The sequence below is a fragment of the Myxine glutinosa genome, chromosome 1 (assembly GCF_964187855.1).
Source record: "Myxine glutinosa chromosome 1, kmMyxGlut1.1, whole genome shotgun sequence".
Lineage (NCBI taxonomy): Eukaryota > Metazoa > Chordata > Myxini > Myxiniformes > Myxinidae > Myxine > Myxine glutinosa.
This window is the reverse complement of record NC_136261.1, coordinates 24,688,226-24,712,440: the sequence shown is the minus strand read 5'-3', so window position 1 is coordinate 24,712,440 and position 24,215 is coordinate 24,688,226. Positions and strand designations below refer to the sequence as shown.

The 24,215-nt window shown below is 46.4% G+C and overlaps 2 protein-coding genes across 7 annotated transcripts in view; one reads left to right on the top strand and one right to left on the bottom strand.

The window, feature by feature from the left end:
* LOC144889489 (uncharacterized) overlaps nt 1-24,215 on the bottom strand; it is an 880,122-nt gene that overhangs the window by 532,470 nt on the left and 323,437 nt on the right. The gene's annotated exons all lie outside the window — the stretch shown is intronic.
* The window catches only part of LOC137412765 (carnitine O-palmitoyltransferase 2, mitochondrial-like), an 84,567-nt gene that overhangs the window by 44,781 nt on the left and 15,571 nt on the right, over nt 1-24,215 (top strand). For all 6 annotated transcript variants that reach the window (XM_078769769.1, XM_068098066.2, XM_078769761.1 and 3 more), the window contains one exon: nt 19,970-20,252. In XM_078769769.1, coding sequence (XP_078625895.1) covers nt 19,970-20,252 — 283 coding nt within the window. The remainder of the gene's footprint in view (nt 1-19,969; nt 20,253-24,215) is intronic.

Here is a 24,215-nt window from a genome sequence, read left to right as displayed (position 1 = left end):
CAAGGTTGCTGTGAGAATATAAAGGTAGGCGACCCATACGTTGAGGGGGCAGGACAGGACCCATGTTAACTTCCGATTGGAATGGACCAGACGCACCATTGTACCCTTTGGGCCTGGGGTCAAAGACATCGTCATATTCTTGGAGAAGGGTCTGAAATTTACTTCTAATGTCAAGGGGAAGGGAATTGTCTGGGTCGAGTGTGACACTGGCAGAGTAAAGACTTGGGGCAGTTTTATTTGGTTTTGGTTGAATCGTCATGTGTGTGGATGGGTGGGGGGTACAGGTTTCACCAGTGAGGCTTAAAGGCATGAAGATGGGGTGGATTTGACAAAAATGTTCATGTGATCGAACAATTTGAGGATCGCCAGTCAAGTTGGCAATGGAGATCTTGCCAGATACGCTCGATACGAGACTTGGAGAAGGCCATATTTTGGTTGAAGGACGATGAGCCCAATAGTCACTGCGAGGTTCAAAGGCGTATGTCGAATCAGACAAATTGTCAGGGGGGTTTAGCTCTATGTACTCGCCAGGCCATACAGTTGTACTTCGTGGAGGGGCACATAAGAAATGGGCACAGCGGACTGCATGGTGAGTGGGAGTGAAATCAGATGAACTGTATCAGTTATGAACCCATCATTGTGGATGATGTGGCGTCGAACCGGGCGAACAGAAATGTCATTCAGCTCCATGAAAGGTGTTCCTGCCAGGACATCAAAGTCCAGGTTTTCAACAACAAGGCCTTTGAAGGTAAACTGTCAGTCGTCATAGGTCATGATAAAACTGATTTCACCAATAACTGTGAGTGGGGAGGAGCCAGCAGCCTGATGAGCTGAGTGAGAACTCTTTTTTTTTTTTCTTTCTTTTTTTGTATACAAGATCGAGGCTCGTGAAAGAGCGAACATTAATCACACAGAAAGACAAACCGACACATAAAACATATAACATCGGGAGCGGTAGACAAGATGGGGAGAGAGGGGGAAGGACACAAACACAACATTTGAGAGCAGGGACCGAGAGACATGGAGACATCGAGAGATCTGAGAGAGGGCGAGGGCTTTGGGGGGGGGGGCATGGGAAGGGGGCGGTGGGAGAGGTATAAAACATATGGACACTGCCAGGACTTCCAGGAAAGAAGTTGGAATTTCAAACAAGGTGGATCTGGGGTGAATTAGCGGGGGTAGAAAAGATCAAGGTTTTGGATGGGGGAAGATAAGAGATGGTGGTGAACAGCTGTTTTAAAGACCTGGAGGGAGGAGTGGGATTGAAGGGAGTGAGGGAGTTTGTTCCAGAGGCGGGAGAAAAGAGGAATGAAAGAGTGAAGGTGAGCAGAGAGCCGAGATTTCGGCAGTTTAACCATCAGAGGGTTGCTGGCAGATCTTGTGCGTCCTGTAGGAATATTTGGGGGACAGAGCACAGAGAGAGCTGGGGGTGCAAGGCCGGAGAGGAGTCGGTAGAAGACAGAAAGACCACCTACCTGCCTGCGGTGAGTGAGTGAAAGGCCCTCAGAGATAGCTTCATCGCGGGAGATTCCAATAATTCTGAAAGCTTTGGTTTCAACAGCGTGAAGCCGAGCTAGGTGTGAGGCAGGAGCACCGGCCCATAGGGGAGAACAGTATTCCATTGAGCTGCGGATGAAAGCCTTGTATGAGGTGAGGAGCTCAGGTGTGCCGAGGAAGGACTTCGCACGATGGAGGATGCCCAGTCGGTGACTGGCTTTGGAGGCCAGCTTGGAAATGTGGTTTTCCCAAGAAAGATCATGGCAGATAGTGAGACCCAAATCTTGAGCGACAGAACTTCTTGGAGAGGATTGTTAAGAAATTGGGTAGACCGAGACGTTTGGCAGTCGGTAGGCTCATCATTTTTCCAGTGGCTCCACTGTCAATTGTGGCACGGATAGTGTGCTGACGGTAAAATGTGTCCAAGTAAGGTGACTGGCGTACTTGAATTCTATATGCAGGTATGGAGGACTTGTCAGAGTCATCTGGAGAGTCGATGGTGGGTCTGTCACTTCCTCATCATCATCAGAGGGGTCCAATATGTTGGACATCTGCCTCGCCTTGGCCATATATTTACGATCTTGTTGAGGGAGGTAGCTGCACTCGCTGAGAAAATGACAGTCCGCACGCCCCGCTTGGTGACATAATGGGCAGGTTCTTTGGGAGCGCTGAGAAGGTTTGTATCTAGATTTAGGAGTATATGTTATAGATTGAAAGACAGTTCTCTTTTGAGTTTTAGAAAGACAGGACCGCATGGCTGTTGTATCTTTACTGGACCGTATTTCATCTAACAAGGACTGTAGGGCCAGGGAGATTTCCGGTTTAATGGAAGCCAATGTACGAGAACATAGTTCAGTACCAATAACATTGTTTGACTATTTTCGGTAGCGTCAGGTGGGTTAGTTATAGCCAGCTGAGGACAACGACATTTTCGAGGGATGGAGTTAGCTCCTCGTCATCTGCAGGAACTTCACCATGGTGTGAGATGCCTCCGTCATGGCGTAACAGATTGTCGTCGATAAAAGCTGCCAAACGCTGGTTAGGTCTTCTGTGCATTCTTCTGGTTCTAAACGGATATCAGACAAATCTCGGAAATGTGCGTCGGTTGACTGAAAACCGAAATGCAGTGAATGACTTGCCATATATGATCTAAGAACATAAAATCATGGACGATCGTGTTGCGTGCAATGACTGTGTAATAATTGGCTATTTGAAGAAGCATCAAATCCAATGCGTTGAATTTTAGCTGAGCTGTGCAGCGATTGCCTTGAATAATATCTTCACCATCGTCGGTGAAGTTCCGGAGAGGTGTTGTCCACATTTTCCTGAGCCATTGTGAGCCACTCACAAGAAACGGGGCGAAACTGGGGTCTAGCGATAATGTGTAATGGAGATTTTGTTTCCAGTTTTCAAAAGAATTAATCGTCTCCGATTTAGTAAGGCACCATTGTTTGGGAGCCCGATGTTAGTTTGCCATCGTCTGAAGTGAATATACAAAGATTACTCACAGAAACCGTGTCGACGGCTGTTACTCAGGTCGTAAGAGCCCGGGTGGTCCGTCACAGATTGTGAAGAAATAGAAGCACGAGGCCTTCGGCTGCAGCACATTTCGTCGGCTGTAAGGCTGGAACGTAGAGTCGGATTCTCTGCCACCACGCCAGTTAGCTGAGAGAGACCTAATCGTGTTCTCACTCCATCGGATCACACACAGCACACCGTTTCTGTGAATAGATCGAGCTTTATTGGAGCTCACGCAAAACACATCAAGCTCAAGGAAATCAAAGAGCGAAGAGGAAGTGGATCATCAATACGACAAAGAGGCACAACCGAGCATGCACGGGACAGCGCCAGGCGACGTCACGTCTTATGTACTAAATGAACAACCAATAATGGCGGAGTTAAAGCTGAGAGGATGTGGCTGTTTAAATGTGTCATGTTCGTGTTTAATGAATGCGGTGTTTGTGTTCAATAAATGTGTCGGGATGGTTATGAGAGGTTATGTCTTGTTGGTTATGGTTATGAGAGGAACCATGTTATGGGTTATGAGGGTTGGGTGTTGCCGGGGGCTCTACATGCGATTCGGTCCCTTCTGTGTACCGCTACAAATGAAATTCCTCATGATCGTCTATTTCGTTATCAGTGTCATATAGGTAGTGGACAATCATTGCCTGCTTGGATCTCCACACCAGGACCGGCCTTTCTCAAATGCGCTGTGCATCTGATCAAGTACGATCTGATCCAAATAATTAGGTTATGAGGGTTATTTGAGGAAAAATATTGGTTATGAGAGGAATTAAGGATAAAGCATGCACTGTTTGTGTATAAAGGCTGCTAATGTTTCAAAGGTGTATCTGGAGAGGTAAATTATAAATAAACCGAATTTGAACTGTGTTTGACTTTGTCTGGAAAGAGGAGAGGGCGAATTAAATACTGTGTCTTAAATGTGCAAAGGTTACCAACCTAATTGCTCTGAATGTCAGAGTTATGAAATGGGGATGAAGGTGGAAGAGGATAATGGAGGTAGGAGGAAGAAGACCTCTCCATGGCTGTTGCATACGCATATCTCCCGTTCTCACTGTTGTGAAAATCAGAGTCACAACCGCTTTCTCATTCCAAGTTTTTTTTTTTTTTTTTTGTTTTTTTTTGTATACAAGATCGAGGCTCGTGAAAGAGCGAACATTAATCACACAGAAAGACAAACCGACACATAAAACATATAACTAACATCGGGAGCGGTAGACAAGATGGGGAGAGAGGGGGAAGGACACAAACACAACATTTGAGAGCAGGGACCGAGAGACATGGAGACATCGAGAGATCTGAGAGAGGGTGAGGGCTTTGGGGGGGGGGGGCATGGGAAGGGGGTGGTGGGAGAGGTATAAAACATATGGACACTGCCAGGACTTCCAAGAAAGAAGTTGGAATTTCAAACAAGGTGGATCTGGGGTGAATTAGCGGGGGTAGAAAAGATCAAGGTTTTGGATGGGGGAAGATAAGAGATGGTGGTGAACAGCTGTTTTAAAGACCTGGAGGGAGGAGTGGGATTGAAGGGAGTGAGGGAGTTTGTTCCAGAGGCGGGAGAAAAGAGGAATGAAAGAGTGAAGGTGAGCAGAGAGCCGATATTTCGGCAGTTTAACCATCAGAGGGTTGCTGGCAGATCTTGTGCGACCTGTAGGAATATTTGGGGGACAGAGCACAGAGAGAGCTGGGGGTGCAAGGCCGGAGAGGAGTCGGTAGAAGACAGAAAGACAGAAAGACAGAAAGAAGAAAGAAAGTTTAATCTGAATCAATCTCGAACAGCATCTCGAAAGAATACATGACAACCATCATTTCAGTTCTCGAATAGGCATCAGGAGTGTATATCATATGGGATACAAATAAGCAAGCCTCATGCCAATATGATTTCTCACCTTCCTAAGTAAGCGCGTAATGGTCACAGGTCTGCCTCTCGCTCGGAGCGAACAGATATTTATGAGAGCACTTTAGTGGGCAGAAGAAGTTACTGCACCTGGGCTATAACTTAGATGCCTACGCTGCACGACATTCCTCCCAGAGTACAAAAACTGTGCAAGCAAGCCATTTAAATGTATACATGTAGCACTAATCAGAAAACAAGTCTATAGAATGCAAAAGATCAAAGAACACCTATCAAGGAGTTACTGCCAACCAAAGCGCTCCGGTCGATGACTTTCTCTCCCCGTGCGGGTTCGATACACATCACAGCTGTCGACAGATGTACCTAAATTTTCCCCGGTCGGAGTGCTAAACAACTTTGGCATCTGAGTCGGTACGACATTCCCTGTCGGGTCAGGCAACTGATGAGAAGATGGAGATCCGACCGTCGGAACCCCTGTATTGGGCCCAGTCTCATCAGCTTCCCTGCAAGGGGCAAGATGACGCACCGACACAGTGGTTTCATGACCGACCGGCATTTTGATATGAGCGAATTCCGGATAAGCATGAATGATCTGTCCCTTGTCAACGAGCGGATCGTATTTGCTCGGACGCACAGTGCGTTTGAGAAAGGCCTGTCCGGGTGTGAAGATCCAAGCGGGCAATAATTGTCCACTACCTGTACGACACTGATAGCAAAATAGACGATCATGAGGAATTTCATTTGTAGCGGTACACAGTAGGGATCGAATCGCATGTAGAGCCCCCGGCAACACCCAAGTCCACTTGTCCATCCCCAACCCCCGGGTCTTGAGCCCTGAGTTAATGGCTCTCCATATGATGCCATTAAATCTTTCAATTTGTCCATTCGCTTATGGGCGATATGGTGTGGTGCAGCTAGAAGCAATATTCCGCTGCAAGAAACATGCTCGTACGTCCTGAGACATGAAAACAGCGACCTGTCGGTATGGATGAACGCAGGATAGCCGAACGTCGCAAACAAGAGCCTCAAGCAGTGAATAACCGACCCGAAAGACATGTCATGACACGGAAATGCAAACGGGAATCGGGAATACACATCAATAATTGTGAGAAGATAACGATACGAGCCAGACGCTGGCAAAGGTCCTATGAAATCCATGGCTAATCTCTCCCACGGTCGACTAGTTTGAATCAAAGTCCCCATTTCAGGGATGTAGAAGCGCGGTTTCAGTTCCACGCAAACAGGGCATGCCCGGCACAAACGACGAACGTCCTCCATGGAGTAGGGCAAGTTTCAGGTACGCACAAAATGCACCAATCGTGTCACTCCCCGGTGGCACAGTGATCCATGAAGTTCGCGAAGATCCTCACCTGTGGTGAGGCCCGCCCACACCCAGGGCCTGGAAAAGGCATCTGCAGCTAAATTCTCCCGCCCCGGGCGATATGTGATCTTGAAGCTGTAGTCAGCCAATTCGATGTGCCATCGAGTTATTTTTTCGTTTTTAATGCACTGGGTGTGTCACGTGTCGTACATGAATGCAATGCTCTGTTTATCAGTCATCACTTTGAATGTCTTGCCAAGCAAGTATGGCCACCATTGTCGTATTGCTTCCACCATGGCGTAGGCTTCCTTTTCAACAGCTGATTGGCGTCTCTCACTATCTGAGAGAGTATGAGAGAAGAAGGCGACCGGTTTCCCCCCTTGAGTCAGGGTCACTGATATGGCACAGTCCTACGCGTCAGTTTCCAAGACAAAGGGTATGTTTTCGTCCACTGAGGAGATGGCCGCATCAGCTATGTCTAGCTTCAGCCTTTGAAAAGCGGCCTTGGCTGCCTCGGTCATTGGAAATGTTTTGCAATCAACAAGGGGACGAAGCTTCTTGGAGTAATTCTGGACCCAAAGAGAATAATGTGCAAACAAACCGAAAGCTCTTCTCAAGGACGCACGATCACATTGCGCCACCATGTCTAGCAAGGGTCGCAGACAATCTTTGTCAGGAGTTATCTTCCCTTGGGTCACCGTGTACTCTGAAAGATCAATCATCCTTGCGGAATAGCGACATTTGTCCTCGTTGAAAGTTAGATGATACTGGCGCCTGACCTGGAGGAACTGCCACAAATTAGTGTCATGAGCCGCTTGATCTCGTCTGCACACTGTGAGATTATCAAGATACACAAAGACATCTGTTAATTGCTCTTTGGCAGTTATGTTGTCAATCGCCCTTTGAAAACACACAACTCCGTTAGTTACGCCGAAGGGCAAATGCAGAATTGATACAACCGTTGTCCTGACTCAAATGCCGTATAGATTTTGTCATCGTCACGGATAGGGATCTGATGATACGCACTGCGCAATTTGAGCATGCTGTAGACTGCGTACTGAGCGACCTGTCGAACTCGCGCGTCTAGACCCGGAAGTGGGTAGGCGTCCAGCTGCGTAAATCTATTCATACTTTGTGAGTAATCAATCATGAGCCGCTTACAATGATTCTCAGTTTGGACAACCAATACTTGAGCCCGCCAAGGTGATCGACTCGGTTCGATAATCCCTTCTTTTAGAAACCGTCCAGTCTCTTCAGCAATGAATTGTGCATCGGCCTGTGAGTGACATCTTGACTTGATCGCGACCGGTGTGCAGTCGGAGGTTAGACTCGGAAATAGTGACAGCGGCTCTATAGTCATTCCTGTCAAAGTACACACAGAGAGAGTAGAGTTACTGTTAAACGTCAGTTCCAAACGCCCACGCCAATGAAGGAAATCATGTCCCAACAGTACATAAGCACATAGTTTAGACAGAATCATCAAACGGACATCCGGATACATTGTGCCATTAACCACGAACTTGACGCGGCATTCCCCTTTGGTGCGCATCCAGAGAGACTGAGGCCATGAAAATTATTTGCAAGGTCCCCAGAATTGGTCATCCGTGCCGTCGTACAAAACCCATGTCGACGTAGGTCTCCGTCGACCCAGTGTCCAAAAGAGCGTTAGCAGTCTGTTCTTCGATCAGCACCGGTACTACGTCGCTTGCCAGACCGCGTGGGCCGGGCAGTGCTGGAACTTCTATAGGCTCTGGTCGTGCTTCACGCGTCGGTGATTCCTGCCAGAGTCGGACGCCGTCCTCTCGAAGCATGGCAAACCTTCGCATAATGACCTTTCTTGGCACACGTGTGGCACGTCGCATCCCGAGCCAGACATGTAGCTCTAGGGTGACTCCGATTGCCGTAAAAGAAGCACTCAGTGTTGCCTCCGAAATAGGCGGTCGCAGCCAGACTGGTACCTTCGGCTCTGAGGGCTTCTGACGGCCTCGAATCCATAGGGGTATCAACAACCTCGCGCTCCGTAGTAGAGAAATTCTCCTGTACGTCTCTCCCGAGTGAGACCGGCAGTTACATGGGGTCGACCGTACGACTCCGATTGAGCCTGTGCCAGCTGGAGTACTCATGCCTGATCACACGCCTCTTGGAGGGTCAAGGTGGGCTTTTCCAACAAACATTGACGAATTGAAGGTTAATGGAGCCCAGACACAAAGGCGTCCCACATTAAATCGTCACACATTTGTTCATATGTTTGGACCTCATGTGCACATTCCTTCCCCAACCGATGGAGGTCTTGAAGGAAGTGCTCGAGCGATTCCGTGGGGTCCTGCCTTCATGTAGTGAGCTTGTATCGGGTATAAACCACACTTCGTGGCTTGATGTAGATACTTCGAAGCGCTGTTATCGATGTCGCATATGTGGGGCAATGCGAAATGTAATCGTGAAAGGTGATAGTCATGTGACAGTTGAGAACAGCAAGCTTCTCCGCATCCGTGATGTCAGTATATGTTTCCAGGTAGCTCTCGAGCAAACATAACCAATGTGTAAGCTGGCTCGACGCGTCATCCGCCTGAGGATCCCCACTGAAGGTAGGTAGTTGCAGGAGCTTATGCATCTCGAACGATAATAGGAGATGATTCAGATTAAGAGTTGTAAAAAATCAGAGTCACAACCGCTTTCTCATGCCGAGTTTAATCTGAATCAATCTCGAACAGCATCTAGGAAGAATACATGACAACCATCATTTCAGTTCTCTAATAGGCATCAGGAGTATATGTCATATCGGATACAAATAAGCAAGCCTCATGCCAATATGATTTCTCACCTTCCTCAGTAAGGCGTAATGGTCACAGGTCTGCCTCTCGCTAGGAGCAAATGGATATTTATGAGAGCACTTTCGTGGGCAGAAGATGTTACTGCACCTGGGCTATAACTTAGATGCCTGAGTTTCACTACACCCACTACACAAAATGGAGCTCTATCTGAATACTAACACAAAAAATGAGATAACTGAACTGGGAGCCTGTACGCACGTGGATGTGTGTTCCGCCATACCCCTAGGGAGGAGCGGGGGGGAGGGGGGTAAGGGTTCGAAGAGCCGCAGCAATATTAAGGTTGCAAAACAATGAGTTTGGCAGGAGATATAGGTTCTCATGCACCCCCCCCCCCCCCGCCCCATAAAACGAAATTCCCAAATTATTTTTAGGTCCCCTAAGACATCTACTTAAATAATTTTGATGTTGACAGCGGGAAAAAATTTCCCACGGTGTCCTAATTAGCATATTTCCTGATGGCTGCCATCCACATCCATTCAAATGCGAAGTATCATATGTCAGTAAGTAATGAGCCGATTTTGATGATCTGGGTGTCGATATTATGGTTTTCTGAGGTGCTGAATCGATTTCCAAGGTTTTCAAAACGATTGGAGGTCAAGGTCACATGATTTAGGCGAAGGTCAAGGTCATTTTGTTAAGAAATCACTTCATTTTCATTTTCCGACATGCATTATTTTTGACCCCGCTCCCATAGATATGGTGATAGAAGCTTACTTATTGCTTTAAAAACTTTTCTTATTGTCATATTATTTGTTTTATTATATGTATATGTGTATTGATATTTATATGTATACTTATCTTTTTCTAGATCTATTGTTGAAGGTGCATGCTGCTTCAACTATGAATGCTTGATTCCGGTGATGGTGATATGCAGAGACTATATCATATAACTGTATGTGTTTAGCGAACTAATTTCAGCTTAGCAATAGTGATGATGGACAGTCAAGCTTAATTAACCATGGTGAAAAAGAAGAGGAAAAGTGAACAAAGTTCAGATGGGTCTGAACCCTCTGTGAAATAGAAGTGTCTCACCTCCACTGGCGTGTTGCACATCCCCAAGGAATCTGATGATAATCCCTTCACCTGTTTCAGTTCTGTTAAATATGTGCCGTCAGAGAAGTTGTCATATTTACTTGAGATCCGTGATAGAAGAGCGGCTGAGAAAATTGATTCTCTCCATCGGATGAAAGCTGTATGTGATCTGCTGCCAGAAACCCTAAATGGTCTCGATTTGGAGAGAACTGGTTACCACAGGCGCTGTTACCAAGACTTACAACGCACTCCGATTGATTGAAGAATCCATCTGCTGATGCTTTAACCATGCCATAAACATCACAGAGGCACCACTCTCCTCGCAAGCAGAAATCTGCAGATGCTGATCCTGTCAAATTTCCACCAGATGAATGCATTTTCTGTGAGAAGACTGAAATCAAAGTGAATGTCAAGACTCAGAGGCTAACTCGCAGCTTTACAGCCTGGAAGAAGGAGTCAGGATGGAAGAAAATCGCACCTATGGCAGAAGCTCTCGGAAACAGCCGTCTGTACCGTAAAGTCAAGGGCATGTATCTCTTTGCAGATGAGGCTCGCTACCATGACTTTTGTTACCACCGCTTCTTTTGTGACTACCACAATCATAAACAGAAGCTGGAGAAGAAGAATGAGTCTGACACGGAGCAAGCTCGGAAGACTGCTGCTCACAACGCAGCATACAATGTTGTGAAGGAGCTGCTGAAGACACAGGTCATACACAACCAACAGGTCTTGCCCCTCAGTACTGTTCGTGACTGCTATGTCATTGAGCTCGATGTGCAAGGAGCACCCAACCCCGGTTACAGATTCATAAAGCTCATGGCAAGCCTTGAGAAGGACGAGGAACGAGGCGAACACCTTTCCTTCTAAAAAGTGGCTCTCAATGAGCGAGGTTGCTTCTCATTCTGGCAAGTAGACAGCGCTAGCATCACCCTAGCTGAAGCGATAGCATGTGCCTATCAGTTTTGGACAGCTGACCAGTTGAAGGACACTGCTCTGTACTTGCGAAAAGTGACCCAAAAGGCTTTCGAGGAGTCAGCCGATCTGCCCTGGCCACCCACTGCTGACGAGTTGGACAAGCGAGCTGGGGAGGAGTTGCCTGAGGAGCTCAAGTGGTTCCTCAACCTTGTCCTGTCTGGCTGTGACCCTGAGGTGAAGAAGTGTGAGAGGACGTGCCGGCTTGTCTACTCTATCGGACAGGACCTATGTCGAGGAGTGACTCATGAACAGTGGAAGTTGTTGAAGCACATGTTCCTGTGCACAACTGTCCAACACCTCTACAGCAGTAAGCAGTTGACGACGATCTTGAACCGACTGGGTCAATGCGAGTCTTATGACTTCCAGTTAGAGCTGGAGACAGCCATAGCCAAGGCACTGGGCGAGGATTCAACTTAGCTTGCTCTTCAGATCATCTGTGGCGAGGGCATTGCTGTGTTCCATGGTGAGTGGGTCAATCTCAACATGATCACCACGAACATCCATGGCTCAAACGTGGTCAACAGTGCTGGGGCATGTGCAGATAGATGATGATTATCGTCTCATGGATACTGAAGATGACTCTAATACATTGCTACAATGTCACTTATAATAGATAATAAATATAAAACAATAAATATAAAAGGGCTCAGTTATCTTTCCATGATGTGTGGTTCAGGTTTTATTATAGTCACAAATTTCCATCACATGCATGGAGGTCAATGCGCTAAGTATCCCTTATTGACACATCCTATGACCTTGAAGATGACCTTAACCCCATGATGTTGACCTCAAATTGTCTTGTTAGTTGGGATAATAAGAAACGTTTTTAAAGCAATAAGTAAGCTTCTATCACCATATCTATGGGAACTGAGGCAACAATAATGCATGTCGGAAAATAAAAATGAAGCGATTTCTTAACAAAATGACCTTGACCTTCATCTGAATCCTGTGACCTTGACCTCCAATCGTTTTGCGAACCTCGGAAATCGATTCAGCACCTCAGAAAACCATAATATCGACACCAGGATCATCAAAATCAGCTCATTAGTTACTCACATATGACACTTTGTGTTTGAATGGATGCGGATGGCAGCCATCTTGGAAATATGCTAATTAGGACCCCGTGGGACATTTTTCCCTGCTGGCAATAGCAAAACTCTTTAAGTACATGTCCTGGGGTGCTAAAAATCGTTTTGGAATTTTGTTTTAGAGGGGGTGAATGTGAACCATGTGAACCAATCGAGCTTTAACTCCGAGGCGTTCACTAAAACTATCGTCGTGTTATTTATGTGCGCAAGAGTGTAGTGGAGGGCAGCGAGCTTACCTGGATGGATGGATGCGGCACAGGGTTATCCGATTCCCACAACAAATAAACAGACAAGACAAGGAATTGAAATGCAACAAATAAAGGGTTTAATAAAATAAATGCCAGGATAACAAGAAATGTGCGGTACTAAAATTCCTATATTGAGGATCCTCCATCAGACACAATTGCAACACAAAGGGAAAATAACAAAAGTAATAAAATGTGTGTGGTGCGTTTGCCTGCTACTCCGCCTGGCGTCATTGACCATCCAGGGTCATCACAGGTCCCATGTCCCTGCGTGGTAACACATGTGTTGGTGCCAAGCCCGTTCGCCCACCAGCCACCGAACGTGAAGAGAACAGGCCCTCGCTCCTTCCTCGCTGTCCACTCCACAAAGCACCGAGGTGAGACAAGAGAAGGATGCATCCACCTTTCCCGTAGCCCGGAACAGGGAGAGTGAAAATACGACCAGGGCAATAGAGAAAAAATAATAAGATGCCACCACCTGTCATGAACCGGGGATACATTCAACTACACTTGTGATCGCTCCTTATGCCAGCCACGAACCAAGAGAGAGTGCACAAACTGTGACCGCTTTCCACGCCATCTCCGTCGAGAGCACAGAGAGAGAGAGAGAGAGAGAGAGAGAGAGAGATGTGTCCGCTTGTAATGAATGTCCCAACCAAGAGAGTATCTGTGGCCGCTGAGGCCTCCGCTTCCGGTCTTGCCGGCGAGGTTTCGTTTATTCGCAGCTCTCCACGCTCTCCATCGAAATCGAAGTTAAGTAATTTGTTCCCATTTGTATTTTCGTTATAACTGTATTTATTTTATGGTGTGTGTACGTATATTGTGTCCCAAGGAAGATTTTCGGTGCAAATCTTTCATACCTGTATAGAAAATCGTGTTAATTTGTGCCGTGTCTTTTGAGGCCTTGTACAGTGTACAACCTTGAGGCTTTGTTTTCCTCTCAGCGGTCCGTCGTTTGTGCTCCAATAACTTTCGTTCTCTGCTTTTTCCAGTCTTTTCACCCCATAGCCTACTTCCTTGTTTAAAATCAACTAAAAAACAAACAAAAAAAAACAAAAACATTTCCTTATCTGTTCTTATTCTTTGATCTCATTCGTTCGTTCGTTCTTCGACCACGTGTTTGTCCCCATTTCCCCAGATAGTTTTCACTGTTATTAACCTTACAATGTTTACACTTTCCCCTCAAGTTCTGTATTCCGTCGTATATTATAACACCTTTTTCTTCTTCTTCTTTAAAAGGCTGCTTTCAACTTGCTCACCAAATCTATTCATCCCAAAAAAAAATTCCATCTCTTATAGTGCCTTTTTTCTACATTGCCTAAACTCTCCTGCAATCCATCCTCCATCCAGCGTCCTTAAACGTATTGTTGACTCGAAGGTCACAAGAAACTCATTTTGCAATAAATGTTCGTTTCCCATTAATCGTACACTTTCTAAAATCCAATCTCACCCCTCCCCTCCAAATCTTCCCCATAACCCCTCCCCTCCAAATCTTACCCATCACCCCTCCCCTCCAAATCTTCCCCATCACCCCTCCCCTCCAAATCTTCCCCATCACCCATCCCTTTCAAATCTTCCCCCTTTCCCCTCCCCTCCTAATCCTCCCCATCACCCATCCCTTTCAAATCTCCCCCCTTGCCCCCTCCCTCCTAAACTACCCCCTCACCGCTCTCCTCCAAGACTCTCCCTCGCCCCTCCTCTCCTAGACTCCTCCCCCACCCCTCACCTCCAAATCTCCCCCATATCCCATCCCTTTCAAATACCTCCCCTTGTCCTTTCCCTCCTAAACTCCCCCCTCGCCCCTCCCCTTCAAATCTCCCCACCCTCATTTCTTCTCAATTTCCCCCCTCTCACTCCCCCTCCTCAAAGCGTCCTCCCCGCTTCTTCCCCCTTCTAGCTCTCACCTCCATCTCCCCCAACCTTCTGCCTCGCTCTTCCCCCTCCTCAAATAACACCTCATTGTGCCTCACCCAATCACCATCAAACCTTTTGTCTGCCCCATCCTTCCCTTTCTCCGAGCTATTCTGAAATCTCTGACACACCTTCAACAGCTCTCCCTACCTCTTCCACCTCTTCCACATCTAACCCTACCCCTCCTCCCCCCTGTTCTGTATCCGATGCTCCCCCTTCCTCTTCATTAACGGTATGGACCTCAAACATCCAGGGCCTTCGCTCAAACGTGACTGATCTCTCCATACAGGTTGCTTCTGTCAAACCAGACGTGATCTGCTTAACAGAAACTTTCCTCCTTTATGATGTCTCCGATTCCTTAGTATCTCTCCCGGGTTACTCCCTCCTCCGGTATGATAGACCTGAGCCTCGTCCTGGAGGTGGGGTTGCTATCTTTATCAAAAACTCTCTTCCTCACTCGCCCTGCACTGCACTCTCTCCACCTCACCCCCAGGAATACCTCTGGCTACGGCTTCCCCTTCGCTCCCACCTCTTGTTCATATGTGTGTTGTACCGTCCACCAAACAGTGATGACTCCATCTACATCTCGCTGTCTGATAATATGGACCAGCTTCTATCTACTCATCCCAACTCTCTCTTCCTCATATGTGGTGATTTCAATTGTCACCATGCCAGTTGGCTGGGTGTGGGTACCGCTCTCACCAGCCATGGCTCCTCAGCAAAGGACTTCTGTGACTCACTGGGACTGACACAATCTGTCAATTTCCCGACCCGGATCTCAGTCAACGGAGCATCTTCCCTTCTGGACTTGGTTATGACTAACTTCCCTGAAAATGTCTGCTGCTCTTCTTCTGCTCCAATCGGATCATCTGATCATGCGCTTGTTAAAGTGGACATCTCTTTGACCATTCTCAGGGAGCCTGCTCAGCGTCGACGAGGCTGGCATTTCACTCAGGCCAACTGGCACGGTCTTCAAGCAGCCATCAATCATCTGGACTGGTCTCCCATCTCTACCACCTCTGACATCAACTCATCCTGGGAATTCTTCCAAAGTAAATTTCTCTCTCTCATGCACAGATTTATCCCATCTCGTCTTCAGTTGTCATACCCTTCCTCCCGTCCATGGTACACAGAATCTTGTGGTGAGGCTGTTGCCCAGAAACAACTTGCCTTCATCTCCTGGAAAGCAAATCCAACGGAAGGAAATCTCATTTCCTTTCACAAAGCCCGAAACAAGTGTGTGTCCACTCGCAGGAGAGCCAGCAAACAATATCACTCCGTTCTCAAGACGGAACTCTCTTATCTGTCTCCCTCTTCCAAATCCTGGTGGCATCTGGTCAAATCTGTTTCTGGTGTTTGTTCCCCCTCCATCCCCTCCCTTACCTCAAACAGCTACACAGCTCCCTCTCTGTACTCACCATACCCAGTCATACCCAGCTGCTCCTTTACTCCGTGTCCTTTCCTCCTGACAAGGTGGAAAAGTTTCTGTCAACCCTCGACTCTGATTCTGCAACTGGACCTGACGGCATCAGCCCACGGGTCCTAAAATCCTGTTCTGCCGCTCTTTCACTCCCTCTCTCTGTTCTCTTCACCCTCTCTTTTGCTCAAGGTCAACTGCCATCTGCTTGGAAATCAGCCAACATCACGGCTTTGCACAAAAAGGTGCAAAAACAGATCCTAGCAACTACAGACCAATCAGCCTTCTCCCAATTATCAGCAAAGTCATGGATTTCCATCATTGCTTCAGATATGAAATCTTTCCTCTTCTCCAATGGCTTGATCTCTGATCATCAATTTGGTTTCAGACCAGGCCACTCTACTCTGGACATGCTGCTTCTGCTGTCTCACCAATGGATGGAGGTCCTCAATGCCAAACAGGAAATTAGAGCTGTCTCCCTCGACATATCACGTGCCTTCGATACGGTCTGGCACCCCGCTCTGCTCACCAAACTCTCCTCCTTTGGTATCCATGGAAATCTCGATGCATGGCTGGCGGAATTCCTCTCTAGTCGTAGTCAATGCGTGGCCCTGAATGGGTTTCTCTCATCTCCTCTTCCTGTTCAGGCTGGAGTTCCCCAAGGCAGTGTTCTGGGCCCTGTGCTTTTTCTAGTCTTCATCAGTGATCTCTCTGACTCTCTTGAAAATCCTCTCTATCTCTTTGCTGATGACTCCACTCTCTCCCGCTCTATTCCTCATCCCTCAGATCGGCAGTCTGCAGCCTCCTCACTCTCTGCAGACCTGGACAAAATCACAGACTGGGCAAACAAGTGGAACATGTGTTTCCCTCCTGACAAATCTCACACTCTTACGATGTCTCTCCGAAAAGACCGACTGGACAACCCTCCCATCTACTTTCTGAATAATCCTCTCCAAGAAGTTCTGTCACTCAAGCTTTTGGGTCTCACTATCTGCCATGATCTTTCCTGGGAAAACCACATTTCCAAGCTGGCCTCCAAAGCCAGTTGCCGACTGGGCATCCTCCGTCGTGCGAAGTCCTTCCTTGGCACACCTGAGCTCCTCACCACATACAAGGCTTTCATCCGCAACTCAATGGAGTACTGCTCTCCCCTCTGGGCTGGTGCTCCTGCCTCACACCTCGCCCGTCTTCACGCTGTTGAAACCAAAGCGTTCAGAATCATTGGAATCTCCCGCGATGACCCTATCTCCGAGGGCCTTTCACTTAATCACCGCAGGCAGGTTGGTGGTCTTTCCGTCTTCTACCGAATCCTCTCCGGCCTTGCTCCCCCAGCTCTCTCTGGGCTCTGTCCCCCAAATATTCCTGCAGGTCGCACAATATCTGCCTGCAACCCTCTTATGGTTAAACTGCCAAAATCAAAACTCTCTGCTCACCTTCACTCCTTCATTCCTCTTTTCTCCCGCCTCTGGAACAAACTCCCTCACTCTCTTCAATCCCACTCCTCCCTCCAGGTCTTTAAAACGGCTGTTGACCACCATCTCTTATCTTCCCCAATCCGAAACCTTGATCCTTTCTTCCCCCGCTAATTTCACCCCAAATCCACTTTTTTGAGGTGACTTTTGACTTCTTTCCTGGAAGTCCTTGGTGTCCTTGCGTTTTATACCTATCCTGCCTCCCCCCAGGCCCTCTCCCTCCAAAAACATTTCCCGATGTCCCTGCTCTCAAATGTTGTGTTTGTGTGCTTCCTCCCCTTCTCTCCCCATCTTGTCGACCGCTCCCCTTTTTATATACTTTGTTTGCTTGTTTGTTTGATTTGTTTGTTTGATAAATGTTAGCTCTTTCACGAGCCTCGACTCTGTATACAAAAAAAAAAAAAAAAAAAATGTCAGCGACGAACCAAGAGAACAAATGGAAGTGCATCCACCTGCGACCAATGCCAAGACCAAGAGAGAATGTGACCAGTTCGAAATGAAAACCCAGCGCAAGAGCGAGACGTGCTCACATGCTATGAAAACCAGAGCCACGAGAGGGCAAAATGGCGGTCCTCTGCCTTTTTGTGCCGGGTGCTGGAATGTTCTCTCTGATGTTATGCTTGCGCCAATCAAAGAGTGGCATCGCATCGCTCCACGGCCACGACCAATCATCACCTTTTGGGGCGGGGCCTCATGGCCCGTCTTCCTATCCTTTTCGTTGACTCGGCTGGTGGTGTCAGTGGTGGTGTGGAAGTGTAAATTTATGAAGCAAGCAATTTCTATGAGCCTCAACCCTCCATTCCTAGTCTGCAGGTGTTTTTTTGTGGTTTCCATCCAGAATTTGGGAGTTGCTACAGTTGGCAAGTTATCTCCGGCACTGCCCAGAATCGTGGCTCGAGAAGAGTAAAAATTATTAGTGGAGGCAATGGCGGAGCACATATTGTCATAAATGACTGAGGGAAATAATATTACAAATAGGGTTTTTCCAAATAATGTAAGGTTGGATCGAGTTTGTCTTATTGGAGAAAAGATATTGTTTCTTTGTAAATAATTAAATAATACAACTGTAGCCACAATGTCTACCAGGGTTCTTTGGGGTGATTTGCTGGGTTATCAAGGCTTAATCGTTTCAGCTCGAGGTCTGGCAAACTACCATTGTTTAATAAATTAGATGTAAATATTTGTCGGGTGTGTCCCCTCCCACCTTTGCCTACGTGACTTCTGGGGGATGGTAGTTCTGAAGTCCATCCTCAACTTAATGTTATTGAGTTTTAAAACAAAGCTAAACTGAACAACGGTTCGGAAATAATAAGGTATAAAATCCATGTCGGCTAGCTCTCTCTGGCTCTCGGCTTCTCAGTAAAATCTTTTGTGGGATTGTAGTAGGATTTGACTCTTGAGGGAAAAGATGAGTTTGCAGATTGAAAAAGGATGGGGATTGCCATAGCTATTGAAGTGACTGTTTTATTTTGAAGTTTTACAGATAAAACCACAGAATGGTAAATCATTTGGTATAGTTTTAATAATGGAGGCGCTGTAATTATTTGGTTGTGACTAAAGATAATATTGTTTAAAAAAATGTGCTTTGAAATAAAGTAAGTGGTCTTTGTTCTTGTCGTGTCAAAAATGTGTAAAATATATATCCACTTCACTGAGAATGACCTTCAGATGTTCTTGAAGGGATTAGAGAGACAGGGCTCCAGGTGTTTTGCAGGAGACAATTGAAAAGCAGAAAGAATTTGGGATGCAAACCTACTCTCAGCGGGAGGCAACCTCATCCTCGACACCCAAACTTTCGACACCTCGACTCCCTCCCACCCAAACTTTGCCCAAACAATCCGATTGATCTCCTCCCCTCTCTTCGATCCTCCCCCCTCCACTTGTCCCCTCCCACCCAAACTTTGCCCAACCAATCCTACTGCTCTCCTCCCCTCTCTTCGCTCCTCCCCCCTCCTCTTGCTACTCCCACTTGAAATGTTTTAAAAATCATTTAAATCCTTTTCTCCAATGTCCATGACCGCTCCACACATATAGAGAAACACTTGAGAACGATTATCACAGACACTTTTCATGTACGATTGCGATGATAGTTATGCTGGCGCAGCAAGCTGGAGTTAAGTTTGGATCGGGACGCCTCCCAGTAATGGCGGACGCAAGAGCGCCGCCTATCGGCGAAGGGGGCACGATCGTCATTATCGGATCGGTCTATATATTGTGGGAAAATAGGTGCATAAAAAAGCCTGTACTATATTCTTTCCTGTAAATTTTATTTTTAAAATAGCCAAAATTCGGAATTACCATTGTGTGTCTAATGATCGTTGGTCCCGATTCCAAATCCATTTGACCTGCCTTGTGCCCAGTTATTGCATTCATGTTCCCTGTCTTTGCCAAGCTGCTGTGTCTTACCACCTGTGTAAATGAGGAAGATTCATTTCGCAGCACAAGGGTTTTTAGAGCAGGCTTGATGGTGAAATTTTTTTGAATTTTTCACATCTGGAGATGCAAGAATTTCTCGATTTATCGACGATACTTTCAAACACATTGCATTCCTTTTATTGACTGTTGGTGTACTGAATTCCAAATTGGTCATTATGTACTAAAATTTCTCAAAAAATGTATGCATAGATTTGACAAAATTCGTTACATCACATATTTGTTAAATTGGGACTCTACTGTAATGGTGGACATGTTTGATAAATCTCACTGCAGATCTGCCGAATGTGACAAGTCCAGTTTGTTTGTTATGCCCTCTCAAACTTTCTTTCACTCCATCAGTTTATCTGCCTTTGATTTTCACCTTCCAGGGATGCGGTGTGAGTCCAGACAGTATTGTGCAGTTAGCACTACAACTGGCATTCACCCGCATGTATGGACACCATGCGGTGATAGTCGAAGCTTGCAGCACAGGCACCTTCTTACATGGCCGCACAGAGAGGTTTATAACAGCCACAACTGAGGCTCTTGAATGTTGCAAGGCTTTCGGTGCAGATTCTCGAAGTCATGGCTCACATCGCACTACCCTTCTGCACCAGTTGATTGAAGCAACCTCCGAACAGCACAAGCAACTCATCTCAGAAGCTGCCACAGGTATACCATTTATTGCATCTTCAATCGAAAAATAGAGATTATAAACACATGAAAGCTTGCACAGGAGGTAATCATCTTACTGGGGATCAACAGTAGTTACAACAAGCATGACGGACCAAATGTAATTTTTACTGCATAGCCCGTAGGGCGAAGCCGTCCAGAACAGTGTTTGTCTGTCCATATGTATGTATGTATGTATGTATGTCCCTCAAACACACACCAATTAGAGCTGAAGACAGGTGATTGGTGATCTCATTACGGTGTATGATGTCTGACTCTACACACCGCCATTTTGATTCCTATGCCATTCAGGCCAAACATATCATTGAACCTGTCATATCACAATCACCATGCTCCGACTTTACGTTTTTCATGCAGTGTGAAACACAAACAAACCGATTGTTATAATGACCATCAAATATCGAAGGCAAAGGCGTTACGGGTCTTCCAACGACAGTACATAAAAGGCTTTAGGCTTCATTCCTTCATGCCTCACCTTTAGGCCGCTTCAGGCAAATTAGCGCAGGTTTCTTAATACAGTAGTATTGTTTTCAAAATAATAATAATAACGTCAATAATAATATAAAAAATATAATCGTAGCACTGCAATCCCTTTGTCATGACTGCAAAGTTACTCGATCGAAGCGGTGTATGGTTGGTTCATTGTTGACTCAAAACATATTGAATAAACCAGTGTCTCAATGCAATCTCTTCACTTCCATGGTGTCAGAGCTGAAAGACACAGAGTACTTCAAAATAATTCAATGCTTTAATTTGCTAACTGGTATCCCCACCCAGGTCATGCTATTCTCTTCAACTAAAGTATCAAACAAGCCCGGCTGAGCCGCTATTAGACTTTCAGTCTTGTTTATACAAGATCGAGGCTCATGGAAGAGCAAAACAATGCAGGGTAAAAAAGTAACAAACTGAAATTGGGGTACTGGGCCAGATGTAGACTCAACAAGCAAGGGAATAAACAAACAGGCAAAATAGGGCAGACAAGAGAAGGGGAAGGAACACAGGAACTTGCAAGTAAGAGATTTGGGTTCAGTTGGGCTATGACAGTGGAAATTATTGTGGTTACTTATGGAAAATGACATGTGATGGGAGTGCATTGCCTGCTTTGAATCCCTGGAGGGAAGAATGGGATTGTACAGCTACAGGAAGGCTGTCCCATAACGGAAAGGAGGAACGAGAAAGCGGATAAAAACAGTGACCTTGGATTTTGGGAGTTGAACAAATCTGCATCTGGCTTTGTATGGCAGCTTCGCAACATGATCAACCCAGGAGTGTGTCATCACAGAGTGTGAGGCACAGATGTCCAAGACACTGCACCTTTTCCAACAGCTGATCATGGAAATAGATAGGAGGGTTTATATTATCATCCTTTGATATTGACAGCATGTGACCTGAATATTAGCCTTAAATGAAAGATGTGCAGTTCCATTAATCAGACTATATCAATGTCAGACAATACATATTGAATTCCAGATCAGCAGAGAATGAAGCAGCTATCTGCCAGAGCCCAGAGCGACACCCTCTGCGGTCCACTGTTTGTAGAAGTAACGTGGGCTATATGTCCCACGCAAAATAGTCTACGGTGCTTCAGGCAGGATGACCACCATCTTGCATAAGAAAATTAAAGTGAGAGGGGTTTTTTGTTCACAAAGTCGAGACTCAAACAGGAGCTAGAACAAAGAACGGTCAGGTATAACAGAACAAAAAGAACAGTAGAAAGAAATTGGAAAACACACCATACCAACAGTGGTGAAAAGGAACAAAATGGAGGAAGACTTGGAGAAATAAGGGATGAGGGGAAGAATGAGATGTGGGAGGAACAAATGGAGTGGAAAAGATGGATACAGCCACAAACTCTCAAGAAGGAAAACTAGAAACTTGGAAAGTCTGAGATGGTGGTGAACATCAGTCTTGAAGACTTGTTGGGATGAATGAGATTGAAGAGACTGTGGAAGTTAGTTCTACAAGCGGGAAAAAAGAGGAATGAATGAGTGGAGGTGAGCAGCGATTCGGGATTTTGGGAGCTTTTGCGTGTTAATGGGAGATGTTCGGCTTTATCCAAATGCACTGCATTATAGCGCAATCCAGTGCTTCAGTGAGATATCATGCAAGGGAACTTGTAAGAGGGTATTATCTGCACCATTAAAAACCAATTTGACCATTTAGTGGAAGACGGACCAGATCCGCTCGATATTCTGAAGGTTGCTATGGGCCAAGAAGGGATACAAATCAGTGGGTGCATTTTCCACTCTTTGGCTTGGTTTCGGAAGGAGAAAAGACAATTTCTTTTATTTCTTAGCTGATCTTCCTTGAGGGTGAATGACGTCACAAAGAAGATGATGTGAAGATGTTAAGAGAAGACAAAGACTCAGGGCCGTGTGGTGAGCTTGATTCTAGTTCCTGAGTGAGGGAAGATGAGGTGAGGATCGACTGAGGGAAGATGGGGCAGATGGGACAAACATGGAGGAATGTAATGTTCACTCTGTTACGGATCCTGGATTTAGGTGAATTACTATTCATGTCATTGCTTATTAATGTTTATTCTATTAAAGGTTGTTGTGGTTAAATGATTAGAGAGGCTCCGGATAACAGGAGACCGGAAACGGGATAGTGAACCGGAAGAAGAAAAACAAGACACGAGGTCCTGAAGAAGCAGCGATCTTCTTCCTCCTCGCCCAGCTCCGACGCGAGCGGTGCCGATATTGAGCAGCGTGGGGAACGCTGCGTTTGAAAGCCCGTCTGGCGAGAGGAGTTACCTGCGCAGGGTAATTACCGGTTACGCGTCAAGTTGCCGTGGGTTCGTGCACGGAACCAAGCGTCCGGCACAGTTCGCCTCAACGTCTACAAGGACGCGTACGGGTTGCACCTTGGGCCTCGTGCGCTTTGCGAGCTGCGCTTTGCTTTGCCCGCTTTGCTTTGCAAGGAGGTGTGCGCTGCAGCAGCTGTTCCCGGTACGCGACGTGCATGTTTGGAGCACGTCAGCCAGGGGTTCGTTCAACCGGACGTGTGCGGAGAAGTCGACCTTCACCTTGGTCTGGAGGGGCCCAGAGACATTGTGAGGGACAGTGACCATTGAGGGGTCGTGAGTGGGGAAAGGGGGGAAATATATGAGATGGCCATCTTAGTAATATTGCGGGTGATTGTTGATTGTGTTGATAGATAGAGAATATATTATTAATTAATCCGGATCCTTGGTGTGGGGTTGCTTATTGACCTGAATTGTTTGTGTCTTTCCTATTGATTGCATTACGAACGCGTATAAATCAGAGATCTTTCTGGCGGGGTCCTCCCATGGCCCGGGGGTCACCAAGACCAGGTAGTTACCGGGAGGACCACGTAACAACTCATCAGCATGCGAGTGCATTTGGTTATTTGTAGAAAAAAGAGGTCATTGATAAAAAGAAGGAAGAGTGTTGGCGACAGGACATAACCCTGAGGGACACCGCTGTTGATAGGGAAGGAGGGAGATATTGAACCATCAACAATTATGGAGGTAGAGTGGTTGGAGAGAAAGCTCGATAGTGAGAAGAGTGAAGGAGGAAAGCCAAAAGATGAAAGCTTGGATATCAGACCCCAATGCATCCTAGTACATGCACAACACCTTGACAGAGTTAGAAAGACAGAGAGAGAAGAGAAAGAGACAAGAGGGAAAGCGCCGTTTATGGGGACCAATCGGCACTCTAACTGTGACCGCGCTGCCCTGATGAATCCGGGCAGCAGAGAAGAATGGGAAAGCTTTGGCCCAAGACTTGTGTTGGGGGGGGGGTACAACCACCGCAAAGAGGCGTCCCCCAATAGTTGTTGCTGTTGTCGTGGCTGTGGTTGTCGTTATTTGTGTGTTCCTTTTGTGTACTTTTATATGTTTTTTGTGACTTTGAGAAGTATTACAATATATAATTTTGTGTGCACCTTCCTTGTCAATCCCACATTATTCTTTACTTTGAA